At 39.8% G+C, this 16,246-nt stretch overlaps 1 protein-coding gene across 5 annotated transcripts; it reads right to left on the bottom strand.

Annotated features, from left to right (window-relative positions):
* Window positions 1–7,912: 7,912 nt before the first annotated feature.
* Window positions 7,913–15,581, bottom strand: LOC139654694 (DELTA-thalatoxin-Avl1a-like). Of its 5 annotated transcripts, none has more exons than XM_071531838.1 (4): window positions 15,414–15,581; window positions 9,282–9,462; window positions 8,958–9,050; window positions 7,913–8,860 (listed from the first exon to the last, which is right to left on the bottom strand). In XM_071531838.1, the coding sequence occupies exons 3-4, from the start codon at window positions 9,026–9,028 to the stop codon at window positions 8,443–8,445; spliced, it is 489 nt and encodes a 162-aa protein (XP_071387939.1). In that variant the 5' UTR covers window positions 9,029–9,050; window positions 9,282–9,462; window positions 15,414–15,581; the 3' UTR covers window positions 7,913–8,442. The 5 variants fall into 5 exon arrangements, with proteins under 5 accessions (XP_071387939.1, XP_071387938.1, XP_071387940.1 ...); XM_071531837.1 differs by having other exon boundaries at window positions 15,424–15,581; XM_071531839.1 differs by having other exon boundaries at window positions 8,958–9,051; window positions 9,358–9,462; window positions 15,424–15,581.
* Window positions 15,582–16,246: the final 665 nt, after the last annotated feature.

Genomic DNA, 16,246 nt, shown 5'->3' with positions numbered 1-16,246 from the left:
ATTTATTTGCTTGGTTTCGTGTGTTAGTGTTATGCAGGGTGATATGCGCAGTCTGATGTGTGCCCTTCCCTTTCCCTGTGTCCCAAAAGGGTGGATAAGATAAGATAAGATAAGATTTACTGTTTGAAAACATTTACTCGCTCACTTCATCAATTCGCCATTACTCGGGCCGATTTTGACAACAAGCTTTAGGAAGGAGGTGAAAACACTGCTGCTGGGCCCCGTTCCAGAAAGCAGGATTGGCAAATTCCAGATCTGTTAACTCAGAATTCACAGAAATCTGGGATTTTCTGTTCCAAAAACCGAGATCACAGTAATGCCTACCATACACTAGAAGACTTTGAAAAGACTTTTAAAAGACTAAAGTCTGACACCCTCTCACATCCAGCTGACATCTAAAGACAATGTGTCATAAGTCACTTTTTTTAGTTTTTAGTCACAGACTATAAGATTTTGCAAAGACTGCCTACCATACACTAGAAGACTTTGAAAAGGGCTACCCCTACTATTCAGAGTTTTCCAATAAACATGGACTGACTTGTGAACACCTCTACAAAGTAATCCCCCTCCTACATACACACACACGTGTATAAAGAGAAAGGGAGAGCCAGCAGGCACTGCAGCCAGATTTATATGATTGAAGCTAGCGATCTTCAGCTGAAACGTACAGTTAGCTCGTAGGCTAATAGCAAACATTACAGTAGCTAACGTAAGCTTTGCAAGTAGCCCCGTTCGGGACAGTGGTTAGCTAGCTAGCTATAGCATATAGCATACTCACCGGGGATTTCAAAGGTTACAGCCATTTCTGTCCACTTTTTTTCCTTTGGAGAGAGCGCAACTATTGGTTGTTGACAACGTTCATGTCATTGAACTTCACTATTTGCATGAGCCAAGAGTAAAGACCAATAATATTAAACATGTTTGATTTTATCGGAACGATCAAGACGAGAAGAAGACTGACTTAAGACAGTGAGTTTTCTGACCTTACACCAAACGATCGAGATGACGGGAGCGCGCCACAACTCTAGCAAAACTCTCATGATTTTATTCCGACATTGGAAATTTGTCTAGGCTACTTGAGTTAACTGACTGTAGCATTTATCACAGAGTTCAGTTCATTGTCCTTTCATGGAAGATCCCGTCGATATAGAGGCACAAATAATTCGTAGGGCTTTACATCGGGAGAGGGTGATTGGACCGCGTCCAGATATTTTATCTTACCCACCTGAATATCTTTGCGAGTGTTACCGTTTTTCCAGAGAGTCCATAATAGCCTTCTTCAGCCTCACATTTCTAATATCACTCACAATGGATTTGCCCTAACTTCTGTACAGACTTTATGAATTGCCCTCCATTTCTTCGCCACTGGAACCTTTCTATATAGGCCTAACATTGGAGACGCAGAACAGCAACCGTGTGTAGGGCAGACAGAAAAGTGTGCCTTGCACTTAAACATTTTTGGCACATTTTTGTCGTGTTCCCTGGGCAAAAATCTGTGAACCTAATTAAAGATGAATTCCACAGAATCGCAGGTTGGTCAGTTTTAACTACAAATTTATCAAACGAATTTAGACATTGAGAAATTAACACCATGAATAATAATCTTTTTCAATATGGCTGCATAGACTGCACCCATATTGCAATTGCAGCTCCTTCAGTCAATGAAGGAGATTATGTTAACAGGAAATCTTTCCACAGCAAAAACGTACGTGCAGGTAATGGAAGAATATTTTATTCCAATTCAAGGCTTCATTTCACAATATTTTGCAACTCATTACTCTTTTCCACTGTCAAAGTAATGTGATGCAGACAGTCTCATCACCAATGTGGAGGCCAAATGGCCAGGGTCTGTGCATGACTCCAGGATTTACCGCGAGTCCACCATGTGCAACAAATTTGAACAGGGTATGTAACTTTTCTGAGGGCAATGTATAAGATCCTACTTTGACTTAATTAGATTGTATATAAAATGAACTGCCCCCTCCCTCTCCGATGTGATTATAGGACATTTCAGTGGTCTTCTCCTTGGGGACAGAGGCTACCCCTGCCTGCCCAACCTGATGACCCCTTACCCTCACCCTGAGCCTGGACCACAAACACGCTTCAACCCGTTGATGTAGGCTACTCAAAACTATCAGGTGAAATCTGTGGAAAATTAAGTCACTTACAACTGCGGGAGGCTCTGATGAGGGAGGCTCCACCAGAACAATTACTCCATCGCTCACTGTGGGAAAATGAAGGTGGTTGGATTCAAAAGATATAAGAGATAAGAGATAAATATTAATTATGAATGTGATAAACCTATGTAGGCGTGTGTGTCCTGGGGGGTAGTCAGCTCTGATGAGCTTCCTTCAGGGATGTCATCAATTATTGGCCTGCCACTGTTCACAGAAAGGGCCAGCTCCTCTGCTGGTGTGAAAGGTGGTGTAGGGGACCCCCACCTGTTTTACGGGCCTCAGCCTTCTTCCAATTACCTACAGAGTGAAAGTCAAATAAGCATGGGCCTACATTTAGTCTGCTATTAAGAAAATGTAGTTAGAAGCAAATAAATTCTTACCAGTTTGAATTAAGTTCTTATATTTTATTTTAATTTGTTGCCAAGTGTGTTTCATGCCTGGATTACACCTAAATTAAATATAAAAATCAGTCATTAGTGTACAATTGAGGCAACATCCGACCTATTACAAATTTACAGAGGTCTGTTAAATAGTTCAGTCTCAACCTACGCGGAATTGATCAAGCCCAATCACTGAAATTGGAATCAGCTTTTGTGGAACCAAAAATTCCCGCTATGCCGTGTCTGGCTCACTCAAGTCAGAATTCAGGATTTAGTTTAGGATTTAGTTTAGAATACCCCTCTGCTGTGTTGTTGTTTGTTCATATCATTACATCTCACGGAAATCTCCATGTAGCACACGTTAGCTAGGATTGGTTACAGGGTCTTATTGCAGGTTTAATAACAGAAAAGGGGTAATAAAATAAAGGTGTACATAATATACAACTATAGAGACAGACAGTGCAAATAAATAGAAATAGTAAGTGCAGATTGGGATAAGTTCAAGGATATATTGCAGAGGAACTTAATATCTGTGTGCAACATCAGTCAGCTGATCATATGATTGATCAGTCAGACAGTTTCACACTGTGACTGGCTGCAGAGACGACTCAGTGTGTTTACATTTTTTCTTTGTAAGCTGAGTTTGCCTTGCTAGAGTTTCAACAAAGTTTCAGCACTTCCTCTCGCTCAGACAGAGCGAGAGGAAGCATGATCAGTGGTCAAGTAGGCGCTGTGGTTTTAGCTATAAAAAACCCCGACGTTTGCAGAGTTTGGTGCACTTCCACTCTGTCACTCTGATCACGTGAAACTGATCCAAGACTTTGCTCTTATACAACAATTTTCTGATTCTTTCTTAGAGTAGGCTACTTATTGCTTGCTTGCTTCTCTGATTTAGATTTTGATAAATTTAAATATTTACATCTTGAATTAATATTCATATCTTGGCATTATTACAGTAATTCATGATTGTGATTTCTGGTATTTAGTCAGTGACTTTTAGGTTCCTCTGTTTTTGATGTGATACAGATTTGGCTTGTTATGGTTCAATGATTTTCTTCTTGTTATCATCTTCTCCATCAAACAACTGATTATTTGTCTTGTGACTAGCTACTGATTGATAAAGATTTCAGTTGATTATCACTGTAGTGATCATTCAACAAAAAAAATATTTTTTCACAATTTACTGACTTTTTATACATCAATGATTATAATGAATTTTTGACTTTTATAAAAAAAAAAAGCAAGATCTCAGGTGTTTTGCTCAAATAATACCTTCATAGATATGATTTAGACAATAACTGCATAACTCAATATTTTAGTCAGGACAGATAACATGGTGGTGAGTGAAACCTGTGATCAAAGTAGTTATTTTTCTATAGTCTTCTACTATCTAACAAGTATCTGTACCAATCCATCTATCCACTGTACATTTATTATTTTCATTCAGGTGGTCAGAAACCATGAATAGCTGGTTTATGAGTTTAATGAAAGCTTTTTCACAGACGGTTTGTGATTGTTCCTCTGTGGGTCTTCTGCATCCTCTGCTGCTGAACATTACATGGTGCAGATTATAAAGACTGATGCAGGGATGAGCTGCAGTTCTCTCTTATGGCAGCAGAGGGCAGTCTTCACTCACAGTGAGGAAAAGCACAAGGTAAACAAACACTGAGGCTCTGCTGCACCTCAACCTGTGTAACAGCTGCTTCACCACCTGCTGAATGTGACGTTATCAGTCTGTCCACGTTTGCTAATCGAAACAGGAGTTTTATTTACCATTATTACTGCTGCTCCCACACTAATTACTCATGCTGGGAGAACTGTGGAAAATCAGTAGCTTCTTGGTCCATGGTCAAGCTCAAAGCAGACATAATGAGTTGAGCCAGAAATTTCTTGTTTGCTCAAATCCAAACCCATTCAAACTGATCACATCTCAGGCTTCCAGCTCCTCTCTAAATCCTCGACTACTAGTTGAAACAATTATATCCCGGGTAATAGACTAACATTAACATTAATTGCTATTGGGGTGACCTGATGAAGGCACATACTGTGTTATAGTGATATCTTCAGTCTGAATCTGGCCTGGGACCTTCGTCATCTTTGATCTTTCTCTTTCCTTCCTGTGACTTTTCACTGTCAGTTATCAAATAAAGCTTCAAATGCCAAGTAATCTTACAAACTGGTGGCAGCAGGACAAACTGGTGGTTAGACAGACCGTTCTGTGATGACTGGCCCAATAATAAACACACTTTACTTGCTTCAGGGATGCTACAAATGGTACTACTACCAAGAGCGCAGACACACACACACACACAAATACAAAGACACTGATTCTGTGGATTTATTGAGAGTTTGAGATTTTACACTGAAACAAGATTTGAAGCACAGCACTGATAGGAAAATCGTCTTGGCGCTCTCACAGTGTTTTACATCATTCAGTCTAAATAAAGCCACACAGCATCACAGATATCATTACAGGGAACATCACAGAATAAGTATCAGACTCAAACAGGTTTTGTCAGATGCATCATCATGTGTCACATCACCTCATATTGGTCAGTTTCTGAGGAGGATCCTCTTGTGGGAATTCATTACAGAACATAGAAACAATGGAATAATACAGTAAAGCAGACAGACATCTATAAGGTATATACTTGATTCTTGGTGCTCTGGAGACAAATCTGTGAAAATACGTATTAATATAATATATGATTGTAAATGCAGGGGGAAAAAAGAGCATGTATTAATATTTCCCAGATCACTGTGGTACTGACATTATATTCTATCAGCCCAGACTATTAGAATCATAAATCATAGATTATAAAAAAGGAGAGCATAAGCATTTTGGAAATACAAACTCAAGGAAGAAGGATGTTTTCTTTTGTTTTTTTCGCTGTTGTTTGCGCATTTCTCATCTTGGAGAAATGCGTGTATACAGAATAAAACATGCCAGAGAGTGGGGGGAAAGCCTGTCCCCACCTGCGATTAAATTTCATGAGCAGAGGCGGGGAAAACAAAAGCATCCCCTGCAGCAAATCGCACCCTGGTCGTTCACTTGCACCTTCATGACAGGTTCGTAAGTATCTGACATTGTGGCCATGATGGTCACACCATGGCTTTCATAAGTCAGACAGGGGCCTTTTGCTTCATTCTTTTTCACAAACGACTTGCTCTTCAAAGACATTGCTTAGTTTCCATAGTTATCAGTTGTTACTAATTCCAAATAGCAAGGAGAAAATAAAATTGCACACAAAAGTATGGGTCTCACTTAATAACTCATTAATTACTATAAACCATGCACCAAAGGCATGAAAAATCCCTTAAGTACTAGTGTCTCCATGAATCAATCCATGAATAAATCCCTTATAAACCCATGATACTAACCTTACTATTTTAAACCTGTGTTATTGATACCCAAAGTTTAAGATAGTCCCTTTGTCACTCAATAATGTCCAGGTCCAATCAGAAGAATCAAAGGGAACTGAGAATAATTCTGATCTCACAGTGCTTGGATTAATGTTTAACATGAAAGCCAGCTGATCATGACTCCTCAGTCAGTCAGACAGTTTCACACTGCGACCCTCTGCAGAGACGAGTCAGTGTGTTTACATGTTCTCAGGAAGATGGCACACTTTTTGTTTCTTTGTAAACTGAGTTTGCCTTGCTAATGTTTCAATACTTCAGTACTTTTAAATGTTATTTGTGCTTTCACTGTGTCAAAGTGTGTGCTAATTCCGGGAATAAAAACTTGTCCAATCTCCCAAAAACTCTGTGTATTCCTTCACCACCAGCCACCAGCCAACTGGTTATACATTTACACTCTCAGAAAACATTCACACACCTGTGGCCTAAATTTGAATTAACAGAAAGGATTTAAAAATGTGCAAGTGAACATTTGAATGAATGGAATTGAAGCTGCACACTTGTCATGTGATATTTACTCAAATGTGGTTTTTTTTTCTCGAATATATTTTTTTGAGTACAAATACAACTCTGTGATTCTGAGTGTAAATCCCAACATGCAATATCTCAGATGTTTTGCTCCAATAAAACCTTCATAGATATGACTCAGACAAGAATTGCAGAACTCTTTATATTTTAGTTAGACAGATAACAAGGTGGAGAGTGAAACCTGTGATCAAAGTAGTAATTTTTCTATAGTCTTCTACTATCTAACAAGTATCTGCACCAATCCATCTATCCAGTGTACATTTATTATTTTCATTCATGCGGTCAGAAACCATGAATAGCTGGTTTATGAGTTTAATGAAAGCTTTTTCACAGACGGTTTGTGATTGTTCCTCTGTGGGTCTTCTGCATCCTCTGCTGCTGAACATTACATGGTGCAGATTATAAAGACTGATGCAGGGATGGAGCTGCAGTTCTCTCTTATGGCTGAAGAGGGCAGTCTTCACTCACAGTGAGGAAAAGCACAAGGTAAACAAACACTGAGGCTCTGCTGCACCTCAACCTGTATAACAGCTGCTTCACCACCTGCTGAATGTGACGTTATCAGTCTGTCCACGTTTGCTAATCAAAACAGGAGTTTTATTTACCATTATTACTGCTGCTCCAACACTAATTACTCATGCTGGGAGAACTGTGGAAAATCAGTAGCTTCTTGGTCCATGGTTAAGCTCAAAGCAGACATAATGAGTTGAGCCAGAAACTTCTTCTTTGCTCAAACCCAACTCAAATCTCAGGCTTCTAGCTCCTCTCTAAATCCTCAAGTAACATTTGAAACAATTATATCCCGGGTAATAGACTAACTGTGGGTGGAGGTTCTTACCTCTGACCGTCTGGAGAACTCTGTATTTTCAGAAATTGACATATTGACCCTCATAAATGCCTTCATTACCTCTCGTCTGGATTACTGCAGTGGAGTCCTGTTCGGGGTACCCAGAAAAGCCCTGGACAGGCTCCAGTATGTGCAGAACTCAGAAACTGATAATTTCATCACTGATCCATCTGATTGATTTAGTGTTTAGATAATGTCAGCTTGTTAGCTAGCTAACCATAGTATCTGGTCAGCTAACCATCACAGTCTGGTTGTTGACACATCTGATTAGCACACTAGCTAAAGTATCTTGTAGCAGTTGGTGTTAGTAGTGGCATGTTGTAGTCAAATGTTAACATTAACATTAATTGCTATTGGGGTTGACCTGATGGTTAAGGCACATACTGTGTTATAGTGATATCTTCAGTCTGAATCTGGCCTGGGATCTTCGTCGTGTTTCATCTTTCTCTTTCCTTCCTGTGGCTTTTCACTGTCAGTTATCAAATAAAGCTTCAAATGCCAAGTAATCTTACAGGGGCAAACAACACACACACGCATACAAAGAGACTGATTCTGTGGATTTATTGAGTGTTTGAGATTTTTACTCTGAAACCAGGTTTGAAGCACAGCACTGATAGGAAAATCGTCTTGGCGCTCTCACAGTGTTTTACATCATTCAGTCTAAATAAAGCCACAAAGCATCACAGATATCATCACAGGGAACATCACTGAATAAGTATCAGGCTCGTTTTGTCAGATGCATCATCATGTGTCACATCAACTCAAAGTTTTCAGTTTCTGAGGAGGATCCTCTTGTGGGAATAACACAGCAAAGCAGACAGACATCTATAAGGTATATTCTTGATCCTTGGTACTCTGGAGAGAAATCTGTGAAAATACTTATATGCGAGTATAAATGCAGGAAAAAACATCTGACAGCCCACAGCTTGTAAGCATGTTTGAGAGCAACGTTTGGGTTTTCCCAGATCAATGTGATGCTCTGACATTATATTCGATCAGCCCAGACTGTTAGAATCATAAATCATACATTCTTAAAAAAGCAAAGCAGGATCATGTTGGAAATATATTCAGCATTTCTGACTTACTCATATCATTTGTTGCTCAATTGCACCTTCATGACAGGTTTGCTAGTATCTGTCATTGTGGCCGTGATGTTAATATCATGGCTTCTGTAAGTCAGATAGGGGCCTTTTGCTTCGCCTCTGATGAAGGACCTTTGCTCATTCTTATACATCTCATGAAAAAGTTTCTCATCACAGTCTTTGCTCATGTCAAAGATTCCCACTGCATAACAGTTGGAGTAAAGGTTAAAGTCAAAGGGCACAGAGAACATGACAGCCAACTTCTCAGCGACCTCGTTTGTCTGATTATTGAGGAGGTCGTAAGTGATGACGCCGACGGCTCCGGTCAGTCGGAAGGGACTCTTGGAGAACACCGCGCTCTCTGACTTGGACGGGCCGACGGTAAGCGGCAAGGGTTTGGTGCAGCTGCCGCTTCTGTAGAACCCCCTAGGCATAGAAACAGCAGGAGAATTTTTAATGAATTGAGGATATTTGGGGGGACAATTCATGTTAATGTGAGAAATGAGAAGATGTTTACAGCTACCTGGGGCTACAAAGGACGTAGTTAGAACATCCATTTTCAATGTCGATGGTGCACTGCCGATGGGTTGCCATGATGACTGTGCTGCGTGTCGACCTGTTCAGACAGACAGGAGCACACAGAATCCCTTGATTTGTGTTCATAAAACTTTCACTTCTTTTCACAGATAGGCAGAAGATGCATCAAGAGTTACATTCAGATGTGTCTTATCAGTCTAAACCACAGTGTGTCTGCAGCAGAGCAGAGCGTCCCATCCCCCACTAACTGAGACCTCAGGTTTACCCTGTTTACACCAATGAAATTCTTGTTTTGTGTTTATAATCTTACCTGAAACCAGGAAGTGACAAATAGAAAGTTCAGAATGAAAACCGTCTACACAGCAGCAGAGAAAGCTGGACTCAACAACATTAGATCTTTTCCTCTCGTCTCTTTGGATTTCCTGTGGTAGAAAGTATCGCAGACTGGCCGGGGCTGTGGCCGTTTACTGACATCGCCTCACAGCATTTCACTTTCAGTTTCATTTACAAGAAAGAGAAGACGAGAAGAAACAAAAACAATAGTGCAGGGTAAGAGGCAAGAAACCCTCAGGGGCTTATTCAAGGCCTCTACCTAAGTAATAAACATTATTACAACACAGTGAAAAATATTAAAAAGACAATACAGAAAATCCAAAAAAGCAAATAAAAAACCCCAAATAATACTAATAATAATAGTAATAGCAATAACAGTAATATTACTAATATTACTACTACCACCACCAATAATGAGTATAAATAATATAAATTTGTCTACATTGTTTTCATTTGTTTGTTGTTTATGTTTTTGCACTGCAAGGTTATTGCATTGGCGTAAATAATTTGATACATACTGGTGACTTTGTTGTGCTATACAATAGAAGGTAATAATAAAATGTTACATTTAATGTTACAATGTAAACCCATTGTCCTCATATGAGGACATCATTCTTTTTCACAAACGACTTGCTCTTCAAAGACATTGCTTAGTTTCCATAGTTATCAGTTGTTACTAATTCCAAATAGCAAGGAGAAAATAAAATTGCACACAAAAGTATGGGTCTCACTTAATAACTCATTCATTACTATAAACCATGCACCAAAGGCATGAAAAATCCTTTAAGTACTAGTGTCTCTATGAATCAACCCATGAATAAATCCCTTATAAACCCATGATACTAACCTTACTTTTTTAAACCTGTGTTATTGATACCCAAAGTTTAAAATAGTCCCTTTGTCACTCAATAATGTCCAGGTCCAATCAGAAGAATCAAAGGGAACTGAGAATAATTCTGATCTCATAGTGCTTGGATTAATGTTTAACATGAAAGCCAGCTGATCATGACTCCTCAGTCAGTCAGACAGTTTCACACTGCGACCCTCTGCAGAGACGACTCAGTGTGTTTACATGCTGTCAGGAAGATAGCACAATTTTGTTTCTTTGTAAGCTGAGTTTGCCTTGCTAATGTTTCAATACTTCAGTACTTTTAAATGTTATTTGTGCTTTCACTGTGTCAAAGTGTGTGCTAATTCCGGGAATAAAAACTTGTCCAATCTCCCAAAAACTCTGTGTATTCCTTCACCACCAGCCACCAGCCTCCTGGTTATACATTTACACTCTCAGAAAACATTCACACACCTGTGGCCTAAATTTGAATTAACAGAAAGGATTTAAAAATGTGTAAGTGAACATTTGAATGAATGGAATTGAAGCTGCACACTTGTCATGTGATATTTACTCAAATGTGTTTTTTTTTTTCTTGAATATATTTTTTTGAGTACAAATACAACTCTGTGATTCTGAGTGTAAATCCCAACATGCAAGATCTCAGATGTTTTGCTCCAATAAAACCTTCATAGATATGACTCAGACAAGAATTGAAGAACTCTATATTTTAGTTGGACAGATAACAAAGGTGGAGAGTGAAACCTGTGATCAAAGTAGTTATTTTTCTATAGTCTTCTACTATCTAACAAGTATCTGCACCAATCCATCTATCCACTGTACATTTATTATTTTCATTCATGAGGTCAGAAACCATGAATAGCTGGTTTATGAGTTTAATGAAAGCTTTTTCACAGACGGTTTGTGATTGTTCCTCTGTGGGTCTTCTGCATCCTCTGCTGCTGAACATTACATGGTGCAGATTATAAAGACTGATGCAGGGATGAGCTGCAGTTCTCTCTTATGGCAGAAGAGGGCAGTCTTCACTCACAGTGAGGAAAAGCACAAGCACAAACAAACACTGAGGCTCTGCTGCACCTCAACCTGTATAACAGCTGCTTCACCACCTGCTGAATGTGACGTTATCAGTCTGTCCACGTTTGCTAATCGAAACAGGAGTTTTATTTACCATTATTACTGCTGCTCCAACACAAATTACTCATGCTGGGAGAACTGTGGAAAATCAGTAGCTTCTTGGTCCATGGTTAAGCTCAAAGCAGACATAATGAGTTGAGCCAGAAACTTCTTCTTTGCTCAAACCCAACTCACATCTCAGGCTTCTAGCTCCTCTCTAAATCCTCAACTAACATTTGAAACAATTATATCCCGGGTAATAGACTAACTGTGGGTGGAGGTTCTTACCTCTGACCGTCTGGAGAACTCTGTATTTTCAGAAATTGACATATTGACCCTCATAAATGCCTTCATTACCTCTCGTCTGGATTACTGCAGTGGAGTCCTGTTCGGGGTACCCAGAAAAGCCCTGGACAGGCTCCAGTATGTGCAGAACTCAGAAACTGATAATTTCATCACTGATCCATCTGATTGATTTAGTGTTTAGCTAATGTCAGCTTGTTAGCTAGCTAACCATAGTATCTGGTCAGCTAACCATAACAGTCTGGTTGTTGACACATCTGATTAGCACACTAGCTAAAGTATCTTGTAGCAGTTGGTGTTAGTAGTGGCATGTTGTAGTCAAATGTTAACATTAACATTAATTGCTATTGGGGTGACCTGATGGTTAAGGCACACACTGTGTTATAGTGATATCTTCAGTCTGAATCTGGCCTGGGACCTTTGTTGTGTTTCATCTTTCTCTTTCCTTCCTGTGGCTTTTCACTGTCAGTTATCAAATGAAGCTTCAAATGCCAAGTAATCTTACAAACAGGGGCAAACAACACACACACACATACAAAGAGACTGATTCTGTGGATTTATTGAATGTTTGAGATTTTTATTCTGAAACCAGATTTGAAGCACAGCACTGATAGGAAAATCGTCTTGGCGCTCTCACAGTGTTTTACATCATTCAGTCTAAATAAAGCCACACAGCATCACAGATATCATTACAGGGAACATCACTGAATAAGTATCAGGCTCGTTTTGTCAGATGCATCATCATGTGTCACATCAACTCATAGTTTTCAGTTTCTGAGGAGGATCCTCTTGTGGGAATAATACAGCAAAGCAGACAGACATCTATAAGGTATATTCTTGATCCCTGGCACTCTGGAGAAAAATCTGTGAAAATACTTATATGCGAGTATAAATGCAGGAAAAAGCATCTGACAGCCCACAGCTTGTAAGCATGTTTGAGAGCAACGTTTGGGTTTTCCCAGATCAATGTGATGCTCTGACATTATATTCGATCAGCCTAGACTGTTAGAATCATAAATCATACATTCTTAAAAAAGCAAAGCAGGATCATGTTGGAAATATATTCAGCATTTCTGACTTACTCATATCATTTGTTGCTCAATTGCACCTTCATGACAGGTTTGCTAGTATCTGTCATTGTGGCCGTGATGTTAATATCATGGCTTCTGTAAGTCAGATAGGGGCCTTTTGCTTCGCCTCTGATGAAGGACCTTTGCTCATTCTTATACATCTCATGAAAAAGTTTCTCATCACAGTCTTTGCTCATGTCAAAGATTCCCACTGCATAACAGTTGGAGTAAAGGTTAAAGTCAAAGGGCACAGAGAACATGACAGCCAACTTCTCAGCGACCTCGTTTGTCTGATTATTGAGGAGGTCGTAAGTGATGACGCCGACGGCTCCGGTCAGTCGGAAGGGACTCTTGGAGAACACCGCGCTCTCTGACTTGGACGGGCCGACGGTAAGCGGCAAGGGTTTGGTGCAGCTGCCGCTTCTGTAGAACCCCCTAGGCATAGAAACAGCAGGAGAATTTTTAATGAATTGAGGATATTTGGGGGGACAATTCATGTTAATGTGAGAAATGAGAAAATGTTTACAGCTACCTGGGGCTACAAAGGACGTAGTTAGAACATCCATTTTCAATGTCGATGGTGCACTGCCGATGGGTTGCCATGATGATGACTGTGCTGCGTGTCGACCTGTTCAGACAGACAGGAGCACAAAGAATCCCTTGATTTGTGTTCATAAAACTTTCACTTCTTTTCACAGATAGGCAGAAGATGCATCGAGAGTAACATTCGGATGTGTCTTATCAGTCTAAACCACAGTGTGTCTGCAGCAGAGCAGAGCGTCCCATCCCCCACTAACTGAGACCTTGTAGGTTTGCCCAATTTGCACCAATGAAATTCTGGTGTCGCGTAAATATTCTTCCCTGAACCCATGAAGTGACAAATAGAAACTTAAGAGTGAAACCCAAACTGTCTCCTATACAGCTCAAAGGATTTCTGGGTATTGAAGCCATTTCCTGTCAGTGTAGTGGCAGGAAGTGGCACTTCCTGTTTGTTTAAGCTGGCCCGGCTTCCCAGTTGGGTGGAGTTTTCATTTTTTAAGCGCACTGTGATTGGCCTGAAGATCCTACCGCCCAGCCGGCAAACTTTGGTGTAAAAAGTAACTGAAGCAGTTGTTTAAACGCCCAAAACTGGTACATCCACAGGTCTCACAAAGGAGACGAGAGGGAGTCATTCCTATGTTCCCAGGGTCCTATGTTCCCCAGATTTATATGGCACATAATGGGAACATGACAAAGGGTCCTATGTTCCCTATGGTTGTGTGTAGATGTTTACCCAGAGCTCTGAGCACAACTGTTTCACAGAACAGAGGGACTTTTTATCAGAGCTATTAGGGTTAGGATTAGGGTTAGGGTTGGAGACCTTCAAAATCAAATAAAATGATAACCACTGGTTTTGTTGTGTTTATATAGCTGTTTTTAAGCCTTGTTCCAATAAAAAACTGGATGATATATATTCAATATTTTAACTTGAAACGGGTCAAATTTAACCCGAACACAATAGGAGGGTTAATGTGTGTTAACAGAATATTGAACTGGGGAACTTAGGACCCTGGGAACATAGATATGCTCCCTTAGAGAGCTAACTTTGGGTTTAGGAGTGAAATCCAAACTGTCTCCTAAACAGCAGCAGAGAAAGCTGGACTCACCAACGTTAGATCTTTTCCTCTCTCGTCCCTTTGGTATAAAACATTACAGACCGTCCGGGTGGGGAAACAGTTTAATGACCTCACTTCACAGGATTTCTGAGTGTTGAAGTTCAAAGTTTTCAAGAAGTTACCTCTTGCTAGTGATGCGCGGGTCAGCACTGGAGCAACCCGACCCCACCTGCAGCTTTTATTAACCCGCCCGAAGTCCCGCTGTTCACTAACGGACGGCCAACCTGCTATTTCAAACCCACTGTTTTTAAATGCTTTGAAAACAAAAAAATGTTTCACCCTGCTCGTGATCTTAGCCTGTAGGCTTGGCTTACTACTAGGCTAAAAAAAAAAGGCTTTCCCACAGGCTAGGCTACCGGATTGGTTATTTGCTTATTTGCTTTTCATTAGGCCTATATTGTTGAAACATAGAATAGACTATAGGCCAGATGTGGGTGTTTTATAGAATAACCAGATAAGATACTAATTTGATAGACTATGGAATAAAGAGACAAACCCGACAATGAAAATGTGAAATTAGAAACGATGATTGAAATCACGGGGGGGGGGGGACCTGTTTAACTTTGTCTAAACAGCATTTGGAGGCCCAGCATTGCACTTTGCGCTCCGAAGTTCATCAACAAGATTTTTTTCCCCCAACAGTGCAGCGGGGCCCAAAAACTTTGAGTCAACCCACGCATCACCAACTCTTGCTGCCAGTTGGTGCCACCAACATGCAGATTTACCTCATGCTGCTTTAAAAGGAAAACTGTTTCAGTGACAGGATCCACAGTTTATCTTAAGAACAACTTAAAACATATTCTCGTGAAAACCTTTTTGAGCAACACTTTGATGTTATTTCATACAAATGAAATATTTGCAAAGTAACAGGTCCGTAAATAAAATGTATCTAACTGACTCAGGTTACAGATTTCCCCAAAGACTGGTTCAGTTACACTACAAGAGAAACAGTTCACTTCTGTCTACTGTCCTCCAGCAACCTCAAATATATACAGTATATATATACATATATGTTTTAGGTTTAGTTCATTTTCACAGGCATATGAATGATAAAACACTGTGCTGCAAAGAGATGTTCAGGATGAGAAGTCGTCTCCTGAGTATTTGAAGTTATCTACCTTTTCTTACCTGGAATGGACACTTCTGGAGGACGACTGCAAACTCCAACTATCAGACTTGAAACTATGCTCCTTATTTAGTTGATGCAGGACATTGAGTCATTTCCTGCATTCAGAAGAAAATATTTGGGGCCTGAACCTCGTCCTGAAAGGCCCTCCCTCCAGATAATCAGATCAAATGCTGGTACAGCTTACAACCTAAAATCACTGTTTCAGTTTCTGTTTCCTGTACACACACACACACACACACACACACACACACACACACACAGTACGTATTTCCATTCTACAGTACTCAGTTCTACTTCTTTATATGTTGTTCCACTGCACTGCCTGAATGCAAAGTGGTAGGATGCTTTTTTGCATAAACTCTATGAACCAGTAATCCCTTAAAATAACCTTACATTTACAGTAGTACACCCCATAATTCATGCAAAATCCCCTTAAAATTAGTTATTATTAATGGAGAAGAACGCATCAAAACCACCTTAAATGCCCCTCAATTATGCCCTCCTTACTTTCTAATATAATGAAAAATTCAGGGAGACAGGAACTTTCCATTAATAACTCATTAATAACTTGTAAACCTGCATAAAAGACATACAAAATCCCGTAATTTCTAGTGTCTCCACAAATCAACCCATGAATAAATCGCTTAGAAACTCATGATACTAACCTTACTTTTTTAAACCTGTGTTATTTTTAATAGATAATTAATGTTTATGTAATGGAGAAATTAAGGACATTTCAGGGGTAAAATTAAGGGGTTTGGTTTCGTAGTGATATGCAGGGTGATGTGTGCCCTTCCCTTTCCCTGTGTCCCAAAAGGATGG

This window comes from Centroberyx affinis, unplaced genomic scaffold (genome assembly GCF_046629955.1).
Source record: "Centroberyx affinis isolate AG114_WGS23_722 - 3 ecotype Tasmania unplaced genomic scaffold, CSIRO-AGI_Caff_v1 ptg002137l_1, whole genome shotgun sequence".
Classification (NCBI taxonomy): Eukaryota; Metazoa; Chordata; class Actinopteri; order Beryciformes; family Berycidae; genus Centroberyx; species Centroberyx affinis.
This window is presented reverse-complemented; position numbering and strand designations above follow the sequence as displayed.